Here is a 23075-nt window from a genome sequence, read left to right as displayed (position 1 = left end):
ATAATTTGGCATCGTTGAGCCAAAAGCAACTACCCAGAGAGGAGGAGGCCCCTGTTGCAACCCTGTGTGAGTCACTGCTTTGGACATTCCTCTTCCCAATCAATATCCACTGGAAAGTTGGTTCCTTTGCCATATCACATGAGTCCCTGTCCTGGGCTTGCTTTCCCAATGAAGATGTAGGTAGGGCAAATTGGACAAGAGCACTTTGTGGCTCTCAGTTTTTGTGTGAGCTGTATACAGTCAGATATTAGACCTCATTCTCCCTTTTCTGTGGTTTAGCAATTTCCCCTTTGTTGCCAATGCTTGCCTGTTGTATCTCTACATGAGCCAGTGTTTGGCACTTACTTATGAAATGGGGTTCATGCACAGGATATTCTTATGCTTTCACAAACAGGAGCAAGGTGCAAAAGAGACATGGAATAAAATATTTCTGATCCCCAAAATTTGTTTTTGTACCTGAACTGAACGAGGGTAATAATAATAATAATAATAATAATAATAATAATAATAATAATAATAATAGATTCTCATCCTTGCCCCCACCCTCAGCTTTCTTCATTTCAATAGTGTAAATTCTTTTGGGATGGGGGGGATCCTTTTGTTTTTGCCATTATCAAACAGTTGGAAATAAGAAAACTGCACATCTACTTCAAATTACCCAAAGATCTACCAGTAGATCCCAATCTGCCTTCTCCCTGACACCACTAAAGAAACCTTTTGCAACAGGAGGAGGTGAAGACTGTTTCCAATTAAAATTTCCAGCATCAGCTATTCAGAAAATTGCAACAAAAATCTTTTGAGTTTTTTTAGATTAAAGATTTCAGGTTGTGATTATCGTTTAACAAATGGAATACAAATGAAGTTTTTCTCCGTGGTGGCATCTCACGGGCTGATCAATTTTTGGCAGCCCAAACCTGCACCAATGCAATCGATTGAGTCAACATGCTGACAACTTTTGTGACAATTGTTGTCAGCCTCATTTGGGGTGATACAACTACGGAAGTTGTTCCTAACCTACAAACTGGACTGTAACTTTAGATGTGCTCTGCTTGCGCAAACTCTATAGAAGCTAAAAGCAGACTGAGGCAACATAACCCTTTAAAATGGCTGGGGTAATAAACACGTCTTAACCTGGAGCCAAAAAGGTTGCAATGCCTCCTCTAGTTTGGGGAGCCACCACAGAAATGGCTCTCTCCTTTGTACATACATACATACATACATACATACATACATACATACATACATATTATATGTGCCTTAATCTGTCTTTAGCTCACTGCTAATTTTAATTGTTATTTGAAAGTTTTAATTTTCTGTTTTTACTGATAATTTTATTGTTTTATTCTGCTTTGAGGTTTTTGGTTTTTTACAATCAAGTGGTAAATTCTGGACCCACACGTCCTTCCACAGTGGGGACATTGGTTTCCGGGCGGGAGTTGATCACAGTGAAGGTTTGCCAAGTGTGCCTTCCTCTTAGCACGTTTCTCCCTTGTGTCCCGAGTTCGAGTGTCTTCAAAGCCCATGACACCTTTGGTAAAGGCTGTTCTCCAATTGGAACGCTCGCAGGCAAGTGTTTCCCAATTGTTGGTGTTTATACTACATTTTTTAGATTGAATTAAATGAGTAATGCAACTCTGCTAAGGGGGGCACTCAGAGAAGCTGCCTCCTACACAATCACACTACTGGTCCATTTAGCTCCCTATTATTTACACTGACTGGCAGCAGCCCTCCAGGTGAGGCTCACGGTACAGACCACTTCATGCCCAAATAGTATCCAGAGAGCATCTTTAGCTAAGCAGATGTTGCTTGCTTGAAGAGCAAAGTCAAAAGAGAGAGATGGCGTCTGGCCCTTTTGCTTTTGTTACCTGAACACAGGTGAGGCCACACCCACCTCCAGTCACATGTAGAGGAAGTCTGTCCCAGCCCAGGAGAAACAGGAAGTTCCAACTGGCTGGACCAGACATCCCCTTCTATGTCCACTCTAGGGATGTTGTACTTGACTGCTCTTGTGTTTCACATCCCTCAAAGACACCACAGTCTTATTCCAGGAAGTTCGCAGGACGAAAAGAAGATGGAAAAAAGGGAGAGAGTGGCAGCATTCCTTGTCCTTTTATCAGGTCTGGAAAGGTCACACCCACCCACTAGTCATATGCAAGGAAGGATGCTCCAGGCCAGGAGGAACAGGAAGTTTCAATTGGCTGGACCAAGCATTCCCTTCCATGTCCACTCTACCAAAACAAGGAATGTTGTATTTGACTGCTCCCAGTGGATTACATCCCATAAATAGCTGTCCTTCCACCTCCCAGTTGCTTTTAACATTCCAGCCTATTTTGGCAGTCCGAGGCAGCTAGCAAATGCTCTGCAGATTTCTCATGCCCCATATGCTTGTGGTTTCTGTTTAGCTTGGAGGGCAAACAACTTGCACAGACTGGCACAGCAAGGCAGGAAGCTGCCTTATACGGAGGCAGACCATTGATCTGTCTAGCTCAGTATTGTCTGCACCTGGAATGGGGCACCTGTGGCCCTCCAGATGTTGCTGGACTACAACTCCCAGCATCCTTTCTTGCACCAGAAGAGCCTACTGGATCCAGTCAATGGCCCATCCAGTTCTGCATCCTGTTCTCCAAGTGATCACCCAGATTCCTCCCCACCTCTGGAGTGATGGTGCCTTTGACAAGCACTGGATTGGTTTGTGGAGGGAAGAGAAACGGTTGGCTTGGTTGATCAAACACCCTGTAAGATGGCCGGCCCGACTACTAGGCAAAGAGAGACAGCTGATTTTAGTCACGAAAGGGTAGCAAATGGTTAGCTATTCAATGTATTGCTCCAATTTTACTCCCAGGGAGAGGGGAAATGTGTCAGGTGCCAGTGTGGCTAGGTTTGATCTGAGGGTGTGGGAGTGGGAGTAAGGCCATGGGAAGGGGCTCAGTGGCAGAGAATCTGTTGGGCCTTCAGAAGGTCTTAGGCTCAACCTGCAGCATCTCCAGGTGGGGCTCAGAAAGCCCCCTCTCTGGGACCCTGGGGAGTCTTTTCCAGTCAGTGCAGACAATACTGAGCCAGATGGGGCAACAGTCTCAGTAGAAGGTCTTGGGCTGCTCCTGCTGATGTTCAATTTGAACCAGAAAGCCAGGCCCTGAAAGCCATATCATTCCTTACAATAGCAGTTTCACAGTGCTTCCCCAGAGTGCAACTAGTTCGCCCCGTGTTGCAAGGCAGGTGCTGAGGATAATGGAACAGCTGCTTGTTGCATCATCCAGGTGAGCTCTGATGCGATTTCAGCCTGGGCCATGGCATGCTGATGCAGCCAATCTGATGCATTTCAACTCAAAACAAGTCCTGCTGAGTTACTCTCAAGTAACTATGCCTAGGATCACAGCCTCCCCTACACTAGCCATTGTCTGAAAGGAGTTCACCTTGTATTGCTGCTCGCCTCCCCACTCCCTGTCGCCCAGCTGGGTTTGGCCTTGGATCATGTGCCCAGTGCCCTGTTCACACACAGAGAACAGTTTCCACCCTAGGGAGGAACTGCAATACTCTGCAGGCATTTTGGGTCTTTCCTGACTGTGGCTTCTGGACACTTCTAAATTTCTACAAAAGAAAAACAAAACAGGCATGCCTTTTAGGATTCCACCCCCTCTATAATCTGAAAGCTCTGCCAGGGGGCTCTCTGCCCACAGCCTTGCCTGTTGAAAGCAGCAGAACTCTGCACCTGCTCAGGGGCCCTCTGACCGGCAGACCTGCCAGTGGAAGGAAACTTAACTCTGTACCTGCTCGGGGACCCTCCCCCCCTTCCTTCACGATGTTCCAGAGCTGAGCCCAGCTGAGGGGGGACCCCTCCTCCTCTCCCCCCTGCCAGATGGGTGGGTGGGTGGTGGTGGGCAGGAGCCGCCCCCTGCTTAGCCCAGGCAGAGCCGCATCTGCATCGATTCAGATCCCATCCCGCCGCCCCCTCCCGCCGCTGCTGAGCGGTTAGTGGCCGCGCGGGGAGCATCTGAGCTGGGCAGACGCGCCACCGCAGCGGCAGCGGCGGCAGCAGCAGCAACAATCCCACTGCTGCATCGGCGGAGGCGGAGGCGCCCTAGCTGCCCCCAGCCCGCCCGCCTCGCTTCGCCTGCGCAGGTGGCCCGTAGTAGCCGCCACCTCGCCGGAACCGGCATGCCGGGGGCCACCTCGCCTGGCGGGCCGCCGGGAAGCGCACACTGAAGCCTAGCGGAGGGAGCGCGCCCAGCCCTGCGCCCTCGCGCCCCGCTGCGCGCCATCCTCCGCGCCCGGGCCGTCTTGCCCCTAGCCTCCGGAGGTCCCCGCGCGCCGCAGTAGCCTCTCCTCCGGCCGCCGGCGCCGCGCCGCTTCCCCTCCCGCGCGGCCGCCGCAGCGCAGTTGATCGGGCGCGGGGCGGCGGGACTGCAGTGGCCGCGTCGTCGGCGTCGTCTCGCGCGGGCCGCGTGCGGGGCTTGTGCTGCGGCTGCTCGCCATGGCTCAGGCGGCCAAGCAGCTCAAGAAGATCAAAGACATCGAGGCGCAGGCCTTGCAGGAGCAGAAGGAGAAGGAGGAGTCCAACCGTAAGCGCAGGAACCGCTCGCGGGACCGCAAGAAAAAGGTGCGCAGGGCCAGGGCGCGCGCGGGGCGGGGGCGGGGGCGGGGGCGGGGGGGGGGGGGGTTCCGCGCCCCCCTCTCGGCTCCAGCCCTCCGCGCAGAAGGAGGGTTGGGGCAGGTGGAATCCCCTCCTGCAGATGCCGGGTGCGCTCGGATGGGTCTCCATTCTGGGGCCGGGCCGGGGCGTCCTCCTCTTCCTCCAGCCCGTTGTGAGTAGCTTCTCCCGGGCAAGTTTCCTTGGCGTGGCGGTGTTTCCCGGCGTTGGGATCAGGCGTCGCCGAGCTCTCCCTGGCCGCGATGGAGTTTCCAGGCGCGCCGGACAGTGGAGCCCCCGGGAAGGTCTTGGCTAGGGTAGAAGAGGGGCTGCGGCGGTGGTAGGGACCTCTCCGCCCTCCACCCGCCTGTCCGAACATCTAGACTTCTGTTGCCTCTGGTCTGGCGTCCAGTGGCCGAAGATACCAAAAGCTTAGAAGTCCCCATCTCCCGCCAAGCGCGGGGGGGGGGGTCTGCGCTGCAGCTCCTGGGGGCTCCTTCCTTCCTGAAGCCGGACTTGTGAGGCTGCAGGCGCGGACTAGTCCTGCCTTCCCCAGCTTGGTGCCCTGCAGCTGGCGGGGGCTGAGGGGAGAAGGAGGGGACCAGGTCCCAGGAACCATAAAGCAGCTCTTTGGCCAGAGACAAAGTGCTTGGGTCCCCTTCACGGTGGTTCCTTTTGCAGAGGTTGGTCTATTTTGCCCGTGCTTCCTCTTGCCCCTTCCGCTCATTCGTATCTTGCCAGACGCTGCTGTTCTGAAGGACTCTGTAGTCCAGGGGTGGGAACTGGGGAGACTAGTGCCTCTCTCTCCACATGGTGTCGACTCCAGTTCCCATCATGCTGACCATTGGCCGGTCTGACTGGGGCTGATGCATAGCTGTCAACTTTTCCCTTTTCTTGCGAGGAATCCTATTCGGAATAAGAGAATTTCCCTTTAAAAAAGGGAAAAGTTGACAGCTATGGGCTGATGGGAGCTGGAGTCTCGCAAGGTCTGGAGGTCCACAGGTTTGCCTGGAGTCCTTTGTTCACCTGGGCACAGGGAGGTGTTCTGCTGGCTGCCTCTTTGCATGAGGATAAGGATGCAAGGCAAGACCTGCTCATCTGTTGTTCTTTCAGTGGCCTCCCGAAAGTTGCCTGAGACGGCATCAGACCATTGGTCCATCTAGCTCAGTATTTCTGACACAGACTGGCAGCAGCTCTTCAGGGTTTCCCAGCAATACCTGGAAATGTCCGCTAGGGATTGAACGTGGGACCTTCGGCCTCTGAGCTCCAGCCCTTCTCCTGCAGCATGAACCAGGCAGCTTAACCACCCTTTGGCATCTGTTCTTCAGTGGTATACTTCCTCTGTGCACCGAAGCTCCATTCAACTATTATTGGCTAATAATAGATAGCTTTATGTGTTTCTCATTCACAAACTTACTTACTCCTATGGCAATAGGGATGGGGAGGGCTTTTGCTGGGGGCTCCAAGTGCCAGGTATCCCATGATTAAACCTGAGACTGCATTTCTTTTCCTTTTCCTTTGTAGGAATCTGTTCTTCCAGTTTCAGCTTCAGGAGATTGAATTCCCTACTTTTGGAGGGGAAGTGAAATGATAGTCCCCCCCCCCTTTGAAGGGCCAGCTGATGTTCATAATGCAGTATTCAGAGGTGAGATGAGGTGGCCACCTGGGGCAATGGTTTTCAGGTGTTGTTATTAGAACACCCCACCTCCCCCCAGTTTCCACCCATGTGCAGGTGTCGTGGGGAGGGGCTGTAGCTCAGTGGCAGAGCATTTGCTCTTCTACACGCAGAAGGTCCCAGATGCATTCATTCACTGGTGTCTCCAGGTAGGGAGAGGGAGAGGCCTTGAGATTCTGGAAAGCTGTTGCCAGCAGCCATTGTAGGGGTCTAGACAATCTAAGTTAGATGGGCCAAAGGTCCAGCTCTGTGCCACGCAGGTTTATATAAATGAACAGGAGCTCCTCCTGTTCCTTTCAGTTTCCTGGTGGATTATGATCCATGCTAATTAGTATGTGAGGCTGGTGCCATTTGCATTTCCAGCGGGTGCTTAGCCTGGCCCTTGCAGAGCATGAGCTTTTGAGTTGCACAGAATTGTTCCTCTGCCTGAAGAGAGTGGATGTGGGGGAAAGGAGGATGCAATCTTTGCCTGAAATTTGTTTCAGTCTTAAGACGGTTTTTTTCTTGCTGGGAAACATCCATTCTCTCTCCCCCCCCCCCCATCTTTTTGAGATCATCCAGGAAGAGGATGAATTTTGTGTAATCCGAAGCTTGCATCCCATAGTGTGAATACTGGTTGATTCTTATTAAAAGTATTTTAAATCACACTGGATTTTTGGCATTGTGGGTCAACACAGCTATCTCATTTTGATCATAGCAGGAATCTATCAAAGTTACTTTAAGAATGAAATACTCTGGATGAAGAGAGGGCTTTGAATTCAGTGTTTATATGCACCACAAGTCTATGAAGATAGTTTGTGTGAACAAGCTGTATTATAGCAAGTTTCTATACACACAGTCTCCTGGTCACCTATGGGGAGTCAGAACCTTATACAGGCAAACAGACTTTTTTAATGGCAAAGAAATCAGTCTCTTTCTACCTGGTGATACATTGCAGATGGCTAATGGGTGTGTGTGGGCAAACAGGCTAGGAATGAAACAAACCCTATATGCTAGTAGCAGTTTTGTAGTTGTACAGGCAATGACCAATTTATGTGTGTCCAACTGAAATGTTAGCCCACATGCAAGCATCACACTGAACCCAGAAGAGAGATGCCTGGGGGGTCTTTGCATGGAGCATACATACAGAAAGGTAGAAAGGTTACAGTTGGTTTTCTTTATTTCACTAGGTCCCATGTTTTGGAGTCTATTGGGCCTGGAACCTCATATCACCCACTTCTTTCATTCATGCTTAACACTTGAGGCATGCAACATCAAGTAGCCTTTTGGAAAAAAGAATGGTCCGTCCCAGTCAAAGACCACCCACAGAACTTTCATTACCATCTCATGTGTGCTTTTAAAGGAGTCTGTTCACACAGTCAGCGGCAAATAGCCAAGCAGTGAGAAATCAGGTGATATGTGTGTTTGCATCCATGTGTGTGTGCATATTTTGAGGATAAAAACCATTTCATCCATCCTCTGCAGTATTGCATTATAGACTTCCTCTGGCAATCAGATGCTGCCCGAGAAAATGTGAAACATCTTGGTTAAATAGTTCATCCTGTCAGTAAAGGGTAGGGAGTACATTTTCTCAGTCTGGGCTCCTTTATTCAGCTTGGTCCTCTCTATATTTTATTTTATTTAAAATATTTTAATGTCACTTTTAGGGGCAAAAAGTCATCTTGAAGCAAGCATATGTAATTAAATCCAATGCAATCTTACATTGGTATCTGAAGAAGTGTGCATGCACACGAAAGCTCATACCAGGAACAAACTCAGTTGGTCTCTAAGGTGCTACTAGAAAGAATTTTCGATTTTGTTTTTACATTTTGAAATAAATAATAAAAGCCAGCATTAAATTAATAAAACCCATCCAGCCTGGAGGTACAAAAATCCAGAACAAAAATTTGGTCAAGATCAAAAGCAATCCCCTAAAACAGCCTTGCCAAAGGCAGGCAGGCAGGCAGGCACACACACACACAGGTGCACACAGAAAGCCCTTTTGGATACTGCAGATTAGCTTGCTTAGTTTATTCAGAGGGTTAATGTTGTGGAAACAAATGTACTCTTTTCTTCATTTTTGCGCCATTTTGGGTTGGAGCACATTGGTCAGTTTTCAGGTTGTAAATCATACATAATATAGGAAGATGAATGTCAATTTATATCCTCTTGCCATATATTCATGTTATGTTATATTCAGCCTATGCAACATGATGACTTGGCTGGCTTGAGTCTTCTGACTTAAACCAGACACACAAATTGGTCTTTAATGCAAAACAGAATACAAAAACATGGGAAAGAAGATCTCCATTCTGATCTCCATTCTTGGGCACCACACGCAGGAAAGGCCATAGCTCAGCAAGTGCAGAAGCCCCAGGTTTAATCCATGGAATCTCCAGGTGGGGCTCGGAAGGTGTTGGCAGTCCTGGGCTCAGGGGATCAATGCTCTCCCTGAGGATTGAGGCGACTTCCTAGGCTCCATGTCTGGGTTTGCCCAGGACATTTTGCTGCCTGAGGCAGAATTGCAGCTTGTTTCTCCCCACCAACCAGATCAAGGTGCAGAGGTCTTAAGGTGGGCCAGGCTGCTTTAGCAACTTGAGGCAGAACATCCTACAAGTGACTCTCAACAGTATCACCATCACCATATTATTATTTCAAATATCTAATATAAATTTCTAAAATTTTGCTTCCCTTTCATGGCACCCAACCACTTACCTGAGGCCACCACCTCACAGCCCTGACACAAGTCAGGATCTATCCATTGCTTATGTCTATTGACAAACAATGCCTTGGTACAGAGGCAGGTTTTTGGAGGGCCATAGCAAAGCTTGTTTGACTCCAGCCAGTTTCTGGGTTCTTTGAAGCTCTCGTCTTTGCTTCTGTCTTGTTGCTATAAGTTCCACTGACTAATTTCCCAATATTCTTTCTGCACCAATCACTGTTACACTATTCCTTCTTTTCCATTTCATTCTATGAGGGAAGGGAGCACAGCATCCCACTACTCTGCTGGGCAGTGTCCCATACATACAGGTGATGTTGGTGTAGAAAAAGAGCAGTTAAGAAAGGCCACAATTTTTCATTAACAGATTGAGAATAGTGTAGAGAAAGCAGAAAGCAGATGTGGCGGGGAAGACTCTTCCATTGTTTTAGAACTCACCTAAGTAAATTAATGAACAAGGGGAGAAATTTAAATGACATATAGGAGGACTGGTCTTGAATAGCTGATTTTAGCCATGGTATCTAAATAGAGCTTCCATGGTCAGATGCACTCTAACAATTGACAAGAGGCTACTGCGTGTGAGCTTTGCATAAACAGCTGGTCGGTCGCTGGTTGGAGTAGGCAATATTTATATTTATTTATTTGCAGATATGTAAACTGTTTCACAACTGAAAGTTACCAAAGTGGTGTACAATAAAATGAGATAAAATAAAAAAGATTCAAAATTCATTGAACTAAAAGCAGTAAACCCATTTCAATAATTATTCCCTATAATGACTGGGTCACATTTCAGGGAAAGCCTTCTTAAATGCAAATGTCTCCAATAGGCATCTTGATCACTAGGCACTTACCTACTAATTCCAGTTGGTAACTGATTCCAGGGGGCTGGAGCTGCAATACTAAAAGCCTGATTTCTAGTGCATATTAAGCATACTTAGACAGGCTGTTGGCTCTAACCACCAGGACTACTAGTTGGGTAGCTTCTAAGAGCTGCATTTCTTCTGTTGATTAAAGGCTGATTCACACAACCAGTGTTTCAGTCATTTTGTGTGTGCATGTGTGTTTTTTTGTTCATGTGAATGTGTTGCTACTTGCTCAAGTTACAAACTTTATTCTGGGCTCAATTTACTTTTCTGCAGGAGGCTGTGAATCATAATTAAGGACTTTTACTGGAGCAGACTTGCTGAAGCCAGTGGCTTGGAATTATTTATTTTTAAAATGTCTAAACTGTTCTCCAGAGCAGTGTGTACAATAATATCAACAATTAAATATGATAAAAGCAAAGTATAAGCCATCATAAGGTGACATTGAAAATTAAAATACAGCCTCTTTAGGATAACTGGGCGAAGGGGAATTTACTGAGAAGATAGTAATGTTGATATGTCAACTGAAAAAAATTAAAAAACGGATGTGTGAGTGGACAGCACCACTTTTCAGCATGTATTGGAAGTGAATTTTAAAACAGTTCTGGTCATTGCAATTGCACAGCCTTAATTATTAATTAAATATATTGATTGCTTTTTTTTTTACCAAGGTAACTCAAAACGACTTGGACTTGCAGTATATAAAGAAATATTTTTTTTTAAAGGGAGGATTAAAACATTCCACCTGCTCCATAATTAAGAGACAAAGGCCAGAAGCTGCTGGGAGTAGGATCAATGTGGGTCAAAGTAAGTCGACTGCAATCTGTTTCCTGATTCTGGAGTCCAGCAGTGACCAGGGCTGCCATGTCACTGGCTAAGGAGCTGGGCTGGTGGTTAGGGGGCCACTGAACCCGAGGCTGGCAGCCAGGAACACCCTGCGAACCTGCTTCCATAGAAGCAGGAGCCAAGACTCTCATAAGTGCCTTGCCCTGGGGAACCAGGTGCATCCTACTGTATTCACTGGGAGCACACCAGGCAGGAGGCTACAAAGCACAGGAGAAGTCTCCTTCTCCAGGCGGAGGGCCGGCCCTTTAAGAGACTTCAGTTTCCCAAACAGGTGTAGCCTCAGAGAGGCAGACTGGAGGCAGAGGCTCCCAAGACTTCAGTTCTCTTCTAATCCTTGTTGGAGCAAGTGGGTCGCTAGGCGTTCTCCGTGCTTCTGGGCCAGTTGACTTGTTTTGGCCTGTGGGCTCCTCTGCAGAATGGGAACAGCCTGGAGCTGTGTGAATGTGAGAGAAATCCTGCTTCTCACAGGTAGCTCCATTGTTCTGGAAACGAGAAAGGGCAATATGTTTCTAATGGTTCCCCACACCCCCCCAAAGCAACCCCAGGAGACCCACAATTTCAGGTTCTGTGCTTGTTTGTGGCTAAGCAGGTTCCTGCTTCCATCAGAAGACCCAAGATCCATTTTCAGCTCAGGGACACTTGATCCAGGGACAGTGTGTGTGTGTGTGTGTGTGTGTGTGTGTGTGTGTGTGTGTGTGTGTACGCCTATTCCAACCTGTTTTTCTTAATGGTGACACAGACCATTCATAACATTGGGATATTCTTCACAACTGTGAGCAGGGCAGTGGGCTGGGGTAAGTGAAGTCAATCTGAGACAATCAGCTATAACATTGTTCACTGCTCCCGCTCAGGCTGCACAGAAAAAGCATTTTGGTTCTTGAAATTCATTCTGATTGTGCAGATAAAATGTAACTGATAAAATTCTACAAGATGTGGCATGAAGTGTGTGGAAAGAGTCAAGATCCAATGATGCTCCGATATGCACCTCCAGATGGTGGTGATGTCAGGTGCCATCCTGGCAGCGCCCAGGCAGCTTCACTTGGTCGCAAGTGGCCAATGGGCAGGTGCAAAATGCACCTGGCACCTGGCTAATTTTGAACACTGGTTTGGGGAAATGAAATCTGCAGTTTTGCAAATGTCAAGTGTTTCCTGTTTGATCTGGGCTGATGCTGTTTTGAAGATGACTGCTGTCACACAGAAATCCCATAAATCTCAAGAGCAGTCTTCTCATTGAGAAAACTGACCCCGTAGTGGTTGTCCTGGAACTTGGTGCTGCCAGGGGACTGTGATACCCAGACAGGGAAAACTCTGTAAGTTGGAAGATGGGTGGTCTGTTTTCCTCCCATTTAGGCTACCAGTATGCTGCAAATGGCTAAATGCATCTGTTGGCAGGTGGGCTAGTCCTTTGAAATAAGCTGCTTGGTTGCTTGGTCCTGACATTATGACTGGTGACTGACAGGTGGTGGTCCAGCTCATCTGCCAAAGTTAGTCCCCGGGTGAGAGCAGATAAAGGTCAGGCCAAGAAAGTTCTCCACTCATTCAGCAACAGATCTGAAGGGGAAGGCCTGTTTTCCTTCTGCACATTAAGCACTGATAAGTGGCTGTGAGAGTTGGTGTGGCCTTTGGTGTTTGAGATGTGCTGCAAATCCTGGGCACTCAGCTGACTCCTAAGTAGGCCAGTAACTCTCTGGAGATGGGCTGCAACACAGCCAGAGGCAGCATGTTGAGTCCGTCCACCCCCCCGCCCCCCCCCCCCGCCCATTTGTAGGAATTAAATCCATGTCATGGGTTCCAGGGAGCTTCGTGAGAGAGAGCAGATCCCTCTGCGGGTTCAACTTATAGCTACTGGCATTGGCGATCAAACATTGTTATCAAGAAGCCCCATTAAAATCATGAGAAGCTGGAAGGGGTGATGCTGGTAAAGAAATGGGCTGAGAAGGTTGCCTTGTCAGAGGGCATTCTGAAGGTGAAGCAGAGCGCAGAGAACTACTGGTTCCCCTGGCACAGAATAAATTACTCCCAGCAGATTAGAACCCAGAAGAGTTTCTGAGACAGATATTTTAGTCTGGCTTCCAGGGGGTTGGGCAGAAGAAGGCAAGGTCAGTCATTTGGTGACGTGTGCAGTGAGATAGGCCAAATCAGGCTTCTTGCACCCTCCTGGCATTGTTGGGCTACCACTCCCCCCAGCCACAGGCAGCAGAGCCAAACTACACTACAACTCCCACCATCCCTGGTGATTGGCCATGCTGGCTGGTGCTGATGGAAGTTGTAGTCCAAGAATATCTGGAGGTCCCTAGGGCTGGAACAGTCTGCTAAATAAAGAGGCACAGGCCATTCCTATGGAGAGGTGCAACCTGCTTCCTGATCTCTCTCCACCTTAATTTTTGTGTTGCTTTGGCCACCTTAGTTGGGGCTAAAACTTGCTGGTTGCCCAGGCCTGAGTCATGCCCAGGCTCAGGTGCCAGCAAATGAAGAGGTGCCAAGTACCTGGCACAGAGGGGGTGTCACAGAGGCAGAGGGCAAGGGAACACACAGAGAGATAACAAGTATTCCCTTAGTGAAAGGGTGGGGAACTCCAGATCCCATCAGCCCCAGCTAGACAGGCCAATGGTCAGGAATTCTGGGAGCTGGAGCCCCGCAATGTCTGGAGCAACAGCAGGTGCCCCCCCTTGCTTCGCCTTGCTGTCAGGGCTCATTCCCCAGGCTGAGACTTTATAGCCATACAGTAGGTAATGATATGGGGTTGGCTCTTGGGAATCACCTGACTCCCATGATCAGGAGGGTTCTGACTTGTAAGTGTACCTATAAGAACAGAATTACCATCGAAGAGAGGAAGTAGTCTCCTGCTGAGTTACTCCACGGGTCCACCTCATTCAGTATTGTCCTCACAAACTGGCCGCCTCTCTCCAGGGTTTCAGGCAGGGGTCTCTCCCAGCCAGCCCGACCCGGAGATGCTGCCGTAGCAGATTGAGCCTGGGACCTTCAGTATGCAGAGGATGGGCTCCACCTCTGAGCTGAGGCTCTTCCTTCTCATCCAGCTTTCTGTTTAGCCAGCAAGGTGCTTCTAGGAATCCCTGAAGTAGAGCATAAAGAAACAGCTCTTGCCTGTTGCTTCCTCCCAAACAGCTGGTATTCAAAGGTAGACTGCTTCTGAAACAGGAGCTTCTGTATAGCTATCATGGTTATTTATAACGGATAGATAGTCATAGAGACTGTGCTTTGCATGCAGAAGGTCCCAGGTTCAGTGTTTGGCATCTGCGGTACAGGACGCCTGGCTGGGCACGATCTGCTCCCCGAGTCCTTAGAGAGCCCTTCCCACCCAGCCAGAATAAACCAGATGTCTCCAACCTGGCACCCACCTGATTGGAGTTGTAGTGCAACACACCTGGAGACGGCTAGGGCACCATGCAGTTGCTGCATTGCTTGCTTGTGCCACTCCTGGAACTGGGACGAGTGCTTTGCAAATTTATCAATATTTCTTGACCCACCTTCTCTCCTGCACGTCCAGAGTCTTGAGTCCATGGCACTGTGGCGTTCTGCTTAAGCCACTTTGCGTGAGTTCAAATAACGACAGGCAACGACTTGACCAGCAAGCCGGAGTGGCAGAGAAGAGTGGGCAAAAAGCTTCCTCTCTCTCTCTACCCAGGCACTTTTATTCACACATGAAACCCGCCTTACAAGATTCAAACTAGCCAATGACAATCGTCCAGCGTAACCTCCCAAAAAACCCACGAGGGCAGGATGAGAACAAAGACTCTTTGAACTTTGCAGAACTAGTTTAAACTAGTAACTAACTTTCTAGCTACAGGTCTATTAGCATTCCAAAGATCAGGTAGAAGAAAGGACAGAAGATTGATAGGAGGAAGTGAAGGACAAGCATCCTTGCCATATTGACACTACCCAGGCCTCCAGGATGTTAGCATATCTACTTCAGAGGGACAGATGGTCTGAGGTTATCAAAGGGATACATCCTTTACCAGCCAGTTGTAAATTAAACAGCAAACTTAACTAAAGCAGAGACGTGACCATCCCGTCTCACGGTAATGGAAGCTTAAGGCAGCCAATAGGAACAGCCAATTTCTTGCCAATGTCAGGTCATGTAGAATTGGCCATAAGAAATCATATCTTGAACATAGACCAGCAAGGAACGTTACACTCAGCACAATCACATATGGATATCGGAATGTCTTTTGCTCACTTGCACAATGTCTAAGACAATGTATCACTTCTCATCTAATCCTACATGAATACCACATGGCACAAGTCCCCTTGCCCTGTGCTCTGCTTATTTACATGATGTGCCAGGGCACTTTCCCCCCTCCCCAGCTTGACAAGAGCTGGGTCATGCACCTGGCTGGAAGCCCATACTTTGTGTGTTAAAGTGAGGCATCTGGTGGGCAGAGCCATCCGAGGGCTTTGAAAGAATGGCAGTGAAGCTATTAAGGCACCAGACAAGTCCCAAGAGTCGTGGAAAATGCAGGAGGAACAGAATTTCCTTGTGAATCAGCAACATTTTTATGAACCCTGGCCAACTCCTCCATTTATTTTTTGCAACTGAGTAATTTGCATGACCAGCTCCGGCTGCCCAAGCAGCACAACAGGAGCAATTTTTTCTTCTTTTAAGCTTTGAAGTTAAGTTGGTATGATAGCTGCACGCCTCGTTTAATAGAAGAGCATAGCGAAAGTTGTTTCTGTGTCCCCAAACCCTCCTTGTGCGTGACTCCATGCACATGCTAAATGCACGGGGTGTGGCCGGGGTGTGGCTGTGCTTTCCCCCTGACATTGGTGCATTGGCCTTCTCCCCCCCCCCCCGCACATGTGCATTCAAGGGGAATTTGTGAAAAATATTGCTCATGCGCATTTGGTGGTGTGCATGCAGATGTTTCACTTTGTGGGCACTCCATGGGGATCAGGACCCTGCTGCATGGAGGGCGGTGTGTATTGTTCCTTGGCAATGTGAGTGTGTTGTGGGGGCAGCATTGGTGTGGGGGCAGGTGGGTGGGGCTGGGGGCCCTCAGTGGGGTTCTTTGTGCATTTAGTGCAGGTGTGGGCAGAAGTTAAATCTGAACCTACCAGGAGATTCACAGCAGATCAATAAGGGTTTCTGGCTCCCAGCAACAAAATGACTCCCTGCTCTCTTATGCGGTGCAGATTATACTGTGGAAAGGAGGACAGCTTGGAGTTACTGGCAGATGAGTTTTTGAATGGAAAGACGGTGAGCTCACCTCAAAGTCCTGGGCTCAGAATTCCCTAATTCTTCATGGGTGTGGCTTACACCTGGCTCTGCTTGGTGGATCTTGCAATTCTGAGGGGGAAACCTAGTAGATTCCACAGGCACCATGGTTTAGTGTAGAGGCACATGAGATGAATTCTGCTCCCCATTTCCCCCTCTTTTGCCCTGAAACTCCACACCCCAGACTCCATCATTGCAGAATGAGAGGACTTTGGTACATGGATCCAGTAGCAGACAGTACGAACTGCTTTCTTCAAAGAGAATAGCAGAAGAATAGGGAAGGATGGGGAAAATGTGTTGCTGTTGTTATTACTATTACTATTTTTATTTAAATTTATGACATGCCCTTCACCAATAAGGTCCCAGGGTGGGTTACAGCAATTTGAGAATTAAAAATAGTTATAATATTTATCACATTCACAAGAACAGGATGGGTCCTGAAAACACACATCTCGGGTGTCAAAGGTGGCAAAGAGATGCGTCTTCAGCATTCTCTGGAAGCTGTGGAGACTCCAGATGCACCTCTGTGGGGAGGGCATTTCACAACTTAGAGGCTCCACAGAGAATGTCCTCTCCTGGGCCACCCCTCCCCCCCAAAAAAAACTTCTGAGGGAGTTGGAACTGCCAAGAGCTCTCCCTCTGTTGATCTTAATACTCTGGGACGCGGGAGGGGTCTGTAGGGAAGGAGGCTGTCAAGTACTGGGGGCCTAAGCCATGGGGGCTTGGGGTGCTAATGTGAGCACTTTAAATTGGGTTTGGAAATGTGCTGGCATCTGATGAAGCTGCTTGAGAAGTGGGGTTACATGAGTTCTAAAAGCAACCCTGGCCAAAAATCTGGCCACTGCACTTGGACCCGATGAAGTTTCTGAGCTGTCTTTAAGGGCAGCCCCACACTTAACATTTCTGTGCGCCAGGTTGGGGAAGGCTGCGCTATGGCTTACTCAGGTGACAGAGGAGGGGGAGTCTGGCCTGGGCTGCTATCCATATGCCCCTTGAGGAGGGCAAGCGCTGCCCCTGGTGGTGTGCTGTGCTGCTCTTAGGCTTGCCCAGGCCTTGACTGTGCTAAGCAAGCTGCTCCTCCAGCTTCAAGACCAGCCTGATTAGCAGTGCGTTGGAGAGTAGGGGGCAGAAGAGAAAGGGGAGTGACAGACCCTCTCCCCCCTGACACCAATGTCTAAAGGTGCGTGTTAATGTCATTTAGGAACAAGTTTCTGTGCATCTATTTTTATTGCCTGGAAGTGAGTTTGCAAAAAGAAAGGGAGAGAAACTCGTCAGCCAAATGCTTAATTTGGCAGTCAAACAGATGCAGGAAAACCCATTCTTAAACAGTGCTGCTTTTTATATATGGCACTCTTAATCGGCTGCATGTTAAACTGTCCCAGGGTTCTCCCTCTTGCTTTTCAGATTCACTCTGACAAGTAAACACATGAAACTACACCTCCCAGGGTTCCATCCTTCCGAAAAGCTTTGGCAGATGAATGAGAGTAGACTGGGTATAGAGTGGCACTATAGATACAGCCTTGAAGGAGGCCTGTGCCTGGGGGGGGGCAGTTGGCATGATTCAGCTGCAAGGCTGCCTCTGCTGGAGTGTCTGCTTTGGTTCCTAATGCAGAATGCTTCTGAACATAGGCAAAGTGACTTTCCTTTGTATAGGAAATGTTTCCTTGCCTTTCAGGAGACTCGGTGTGCTGTGGAAGATGTAACCTGCACCCCCCCCTCAGCTGGGCTGCTTGAGAGGCAGCCTGGGGGGAAGAATTAGGGGAAGGGCGGTGGGACATCTGCCATTCAAGCTGTAGGTACCAGGATCAGTCTCTGGCATTGCCAGGTAGGGCTGGGAGAGGTTATCTGCCAGAAACCATGGAGAGAGTTGCTGCCAGTCAATGCAGACAACACTGAAGTAGACTGGCCTCTGAGTCTTTCTAAAGTATCAAGAGAGGCTTCACCTCCACTTTGAGTTGGCTCAGTTGCCTGTGCTATGAATGGGACCCCTCACCCCAGATACATCCATGCCGCTTAAGGAGCAGCAGAGGCACACCAGAGCTCAGGAAGAAGTTTTGTGTGTGATTTACAGTGTGCACACATATTCTGCACCACAGATACATCCAGGGCTTGTATGCTCCCTTAGTGCATATGTGTAAAGGTAAAGGTAAAGGGACCCCTGACCATTAGGTCCAGTCGTGTCTGACTCTGGGGTTGTGGCGCTCATCTCGCTTTACTGGCCAAGAGAGCCGGCGTACAGCTTCCGGGTCATGTGGCCAGCATGACAAAGCTGCTTCTGGCGAACCAGAGCAGCGCATGGAAACGCTGTTTACCTTCCCGCCGGAGCGGTCCCTATTTATCTACTTGCACTTTTGACGTGCTTTCGAAATGCTAGGTGGGCAGGAGCTGGGACCAAGCAATGGGAGCTCACCCCATTGCGGGGATTCGAACCGCCAACCTTCTGATCAGCAAGCCCTAGGCTCTGTGGTTTAACCCACAGCACCACCCGTGTCCCCTGGTGCATATGTGTACACTGTGGTAAAATGCATCTGCCCACAAATGGCAATAATTGATTAGTTAGAATTCACCCCCCCCCACCCAGATGTTGGTTTTGTATCTCTCTGATCTGCCAACAGCCGCCAAAGCAAAACTTGGCAGGTATTAAAATTCTGTCTGGTTGGCATCTGTGTGCAAGCAACAAAGTTGTGATTGCACCATAGATCACACGTGTGTCGTGCATAGGTCACATGACTTGGTTGCACACTGAGCCAAAGGTGGGGTTTAGCTGAGGTGCTGTATGTTTGAGATGAGGCCCATTGAAGATGGGATGACGAAGATGGATTCTGGTCTGCATCCAGCATCCAGCACAGCTGTGTCTGTGCCTCTGTGGACACAGAGGTGGCCCCAAATGAGCTTCTGCCAACAGTTGGTCATAGGTTAGTTTCAGACTAGAATTCATGAAGAGATAAGAACCTTATTTGTAGCCCAGCATTAAAATATGATACCATCTTGTGACTTTTCCAGACACACTGAATGTGCTCTGAATGGAGATGTTAAAATACTTGAAGAATAAGCAAGTGGTAGGTCCTCTGCATGGAGAAGATGAAGAGATGCTATTGGGTGACAGAGAAAAGGTAGAATTACTCAACACCTACTTTGCCTCTGCCTTCACCCATAAGGAAAGCAATGCTCAACCTGGTGATATAAGGAGGGAGCTGCAGCCCAAGATAGGAAAAGAGGGGGCAAGGGAACACCTACTTACTTAAAATGAATTCAAATCTCCAGGGCCTGATGAGCTGCATCCAACGGTACTAAAGGAGCTTGCAGGTGTAATCTCAGAGTCTTTGTCTTTGATCTTTGAGAATTCTTGCAGAACCGGTGAGGTCCCTACAGACTGGAGGTGGGCAAATGTTTTCCCTATCTTCAAAAAGGGGGTGGAGGGAGAAGACCCAGGTAACTACTGACTGGTGAGCTTGCCATTGATACTGGAAAAGGTCCTAGAACATAGTTCAGCAGTTGGTCTGTGAGCACTTAGAAAATGATGCTGTGATTACTAAGACCTAGCATGGGTTTCTCAAAAATGTCATGTCAGACGAATCTGATTTCTTTTTTTGATGGAGTTACTATCTGGGTGGATCAGGGGAATGCTGTGGACATAGTGTATTTTGATTTCAGTGAGGCTTTTGACAAAGTTCCCCATGATATTCTTGTGAGGAAGCTAGTAAATGTGGGTTGAACAAGGTAACTGTTAGATGATTTGTAGCTGGTTGACTGACCAAACCCAACAAGCACTCATTAATGGTTACTTTTCATCCTGGAAAAAAGTGACAAGTGGGGTGCCGCAAGGTTCTGTCCTGGGCCCATTGTTGTTCAATGTTATAAATGACTTGGATGAAAGAATCGAGGGGATGCTCATTAAATTTTCAGATGACATCAAACTGGGAGGGGTAGCTAATGCTGCAGAAGAATGACCTTAACAGATTGGAGAACAGGGCGCAAGCTAACAAAAGGAATTTCATTAGGGACAAATGTAAGGCTCTGCACTTAGGCAGGAAGAACCAGGTGCACAAATTTAATATGGGGTGTGCCTGGATTGTGAGTGGTACACATGACAAGGATCTAGTAGACCACAAGCTTAACATGAGTCACAGTGTGATGCAGCAAGGGAAAAAAGGCTAATGCTATTCTAGGCTGTATCCCCAGAAGTCTAGTGTCCAGACCAAGGGAAGTAATAGTCCCACTCTCTTCTTCCTTGGTCAGACCACACCTGGAATACTACTGTGTCCAGTTCTGGGCAACACAATTTAAGAAGGATGTTGACAAGCTGGAAGGTGTGCAGAGGAGGGCAACCAAGATGATCAAGGGTCTGGAAACCAAGCCTTATGAGGAACGGTTGATGGAGCTGAGTATGTTTGGCCTGGGAAAGAGAAGACTGAGAGGAGATATGAGAGCCATCTTCAAATATCTCAAGGGCTGTCCCATGGAAGATGAAACAAGTCTGCTTTCTCCTGCTCTGGAGGGTAGGACTCCAACCCATGGCTTCAAGTTACAAGAAAGGAGATTCTGACTAAACATGATTAAGAACTTTCTGATGGTAAGAGCTGTTCAACAGTAGGATGGACTCCCTCGGGAGGTTGTGGACTCTCCTTTGTTGGAAGTTTTTAAGCAACCCAAGAGTCGTCCGCGACTGGACCTAATGGTCAGGGGTACCTTTACCTTTACCTTTAAAAGCTATCTTTATTATTTATTTCACTTATGAATTAGTTCTTATTGAAGCATCTTGAAGCAGTTCAGTTATAAAAACAGTTTAAAAATTGTATTCATGTATTGTACTCATGAATTGTATTCATATTCAAGCCAACTAAAAGGATTACATAAAACCAATCACATCTGTAAAAACAATTTCACCCAAGGCAGCTGTACACAGATCCCTGCAAATCCTAGGACTGAAGACTCCTATCACTGAGTGCTTGAGGCACATGAAAAAGAATTCTTTTGGTACCCAGAAAGCTAACATGCCAGAGTCAAGTCCCTGATATACTCATTTTCTAAGTTCAAGGATTCTTTTGTGTGAGAAAGCGGATGAGCACTCAGTTTGGGGAATCCATCCACTTTTCACCAGTGTGGCTGCAAAGTTAGGGCACACCTCTTGAAACTGCTTTGTTTCTGGTCTGTGGTTGTAATAAGGAATGAGAAGACATTTAAAGTGGCCTTCTTGTCTAAGAAGAGTAGCTTTTCTTATTTGTTGAAGTCATGGCCAAATATAGAAATATTTGGCTGAGTTCCCTGGGCTCATCTCTTTGTATCTGGGCTGCTTCACTTCACAATGCAGGGATGGAGTTCACAAACCTGAGTGCTCATCCGCTTTCTCACACAAAAGAATCCTTGAACTTAGAAAATGAGTCTATCAGGGACTTGACTCTGGCATGTTAGCTTTCTGGGTACCAGAAGAATTCTTTTTCATGTGCCTCAAGCACTCAGTGATAGGAGTCTTCAGTCCTAGGATTTGCAGGGATCTGTGTACAGCTGCCTTGGGTGAAATTGTTTTTATAGATGTGATTGGTTTTATGTAATCCTTTTAGTTGGCTTGAATATGAATACAATTCATGAGTACAATACATGAATACAATTTTTAAACTGTTTTTATAACTGAAAGTGCTTCAAGATGCTTCATTAAGAACTAATTCATAAGTGAAATAAATAATAAAGATAGCTTTTAAAGGTAAAGGTAAAGGGACCCCTGACCATTAGGTCCAGTCACGGACGACTCTTGGGTTGCGGTGCTCATCTCGCTTTACTGGCCGAGGGAGCCGCCGTTTGTCTGCAGACAGTTTTTCCAGGTCATGTGGCCAGCATGACTAAGCCGCTTCTGGCAAATCAGAGCAGCGCACGGAAACGGCATTTACCGTATATACTCGAGTATAAGTCGACCCAAATATAAGCCGAGGCACCTAATTTCCCTACAAAAACCTGGGAAAGCTTATTGACTCAAGTATAAGCCGGTTCACCTTTGCTGCTGTGGTAGAGGAGGAGGAACGAGCAGCCCGAAAGCAGCCCTTTAGGCTGCTCCTTCCTCTTCCTCCTTTGCTGCTGTGGAGCTCACCCCGTCGCAGGGTTTCGAACCGCCATTCTTCTGATCAGCAAGCCCTGGGGCTCTGTGGTTTAATCCACAGCGCAATGTTCCCTTGTGTTATACAGAGAAGGCTGGGATCCTGTCCTGTTTAAGCAGGAGCCAGGGAAAGTGAGCACCTGTGGGGTTTTAATACTTCCTTAACTGATAGGCTTTCTGCCTTCTGGGGTCTAAAGTTTGCATTTATGTGAGCAGTTCAGGAATGGAACAAGCTGCCTGGGGAGAGTAAAGAATTGCCATTCTTGTGCACTTCTTAAGGAATGGTTGACTGGGGTGAGTGGGTGGTGACGGGGGCATAAGCGGAGAGAAAGGGCTTCTTTCTCGCCGCCCCCACCGCCCGCCTCACTTGAGTGTAAGCCGAGGGCAGCTTTTTCAGCACAAAAAATATGCTGAAAAACTAGGCTTACACTCAAGTATATACGGTACTTTCCCGCTGGAGCGGTACCTATTTATCTACTTGCACTTTGAGGTGCTTTCAAACTGCTAGGTGGGCAGGAGCAGGGACTGAGCAACGGGACTCACCCCGTCGTGGGGATTTGAACCGCTGACCTTCTGATCGGCAAGCCCACAGTGCCACCCATGTCCCTAAAAGATAGCTTTTAGGGGCTCCTAATTGAGGCTGTAGGGTCTGTCAATTGTCCTGAGCTTTCAGGAACAGCTGAGTGTAGCTTGTCTTCAGATCAAGGCTTTTAAAGTGCCCATCCATGCTACTTTTGGTTAACCTTTGACTGTTTTCATTAGATTAGCATGGCTGGGCCACACTGGAAGCAGCTGTGCTTCACAGTCCTAATGTGTTTTATGTACGAGTGCAGACATTAAGTGATAGATTCATCAACTTGAAACTTTGGTTGACTGGCTTGCTGAGGCCAGTTTTAATCAATGGAACTGTGAGTTAAGTCAGCACTTGTTTATAGTTTCTATTCTGTTTTTGTTCTTTCATGTTGCTGTGGAAAACAGCAAAACATCTTTCTTTATTAAATTATGAGTTAGCTCACACTTCCTTCAGTATCTCAGAAAGGCAGTC

At 48.0% G+C, this 23075-nt stretch overlaps 1 protein-coding gene across 1 annotated transcript in view; it reads left to right on the top strand.

The window, feature by feature from the left end:
• Positions 1–4441: 4441 nt before the first annotated feature.
• ANK1 (ankyrin 1) overlaps positions 4442–23075 on the top strand; it is a 177323-nt gene continuing 158689 nt past the window's right edge. Inside the window, 1 exon segment of the mRNA XM_033158987.1 lies at positions 4442–4597. Within this exon segment, the coding sequence (XP_033014878.1) occupies positions 4472–4597 (126 nt within the window). The 5' untranslated portion in view covers positions 4442–4471.

Source organism: Lacerta agilis, chromosome 8 (genome assembly GCF_009819535.1).
Source record: "Lacerta agilis isolate rLacAgi1 chromosome 8, rLacAgi1.pri, whole genome shotgun sequence".
Taxonomy (NCBI): Eukaryota; Metazoa; Chordata; class Lepidosauria; order Squamata; family Lacertidae; genus Lacerta; species Lacerta agilis.
The sequence above is the reverse complement of the archived record's forward strand: the minus strand, read 5'-3'. Positions and strand labels throughout refer to the sequence as shown.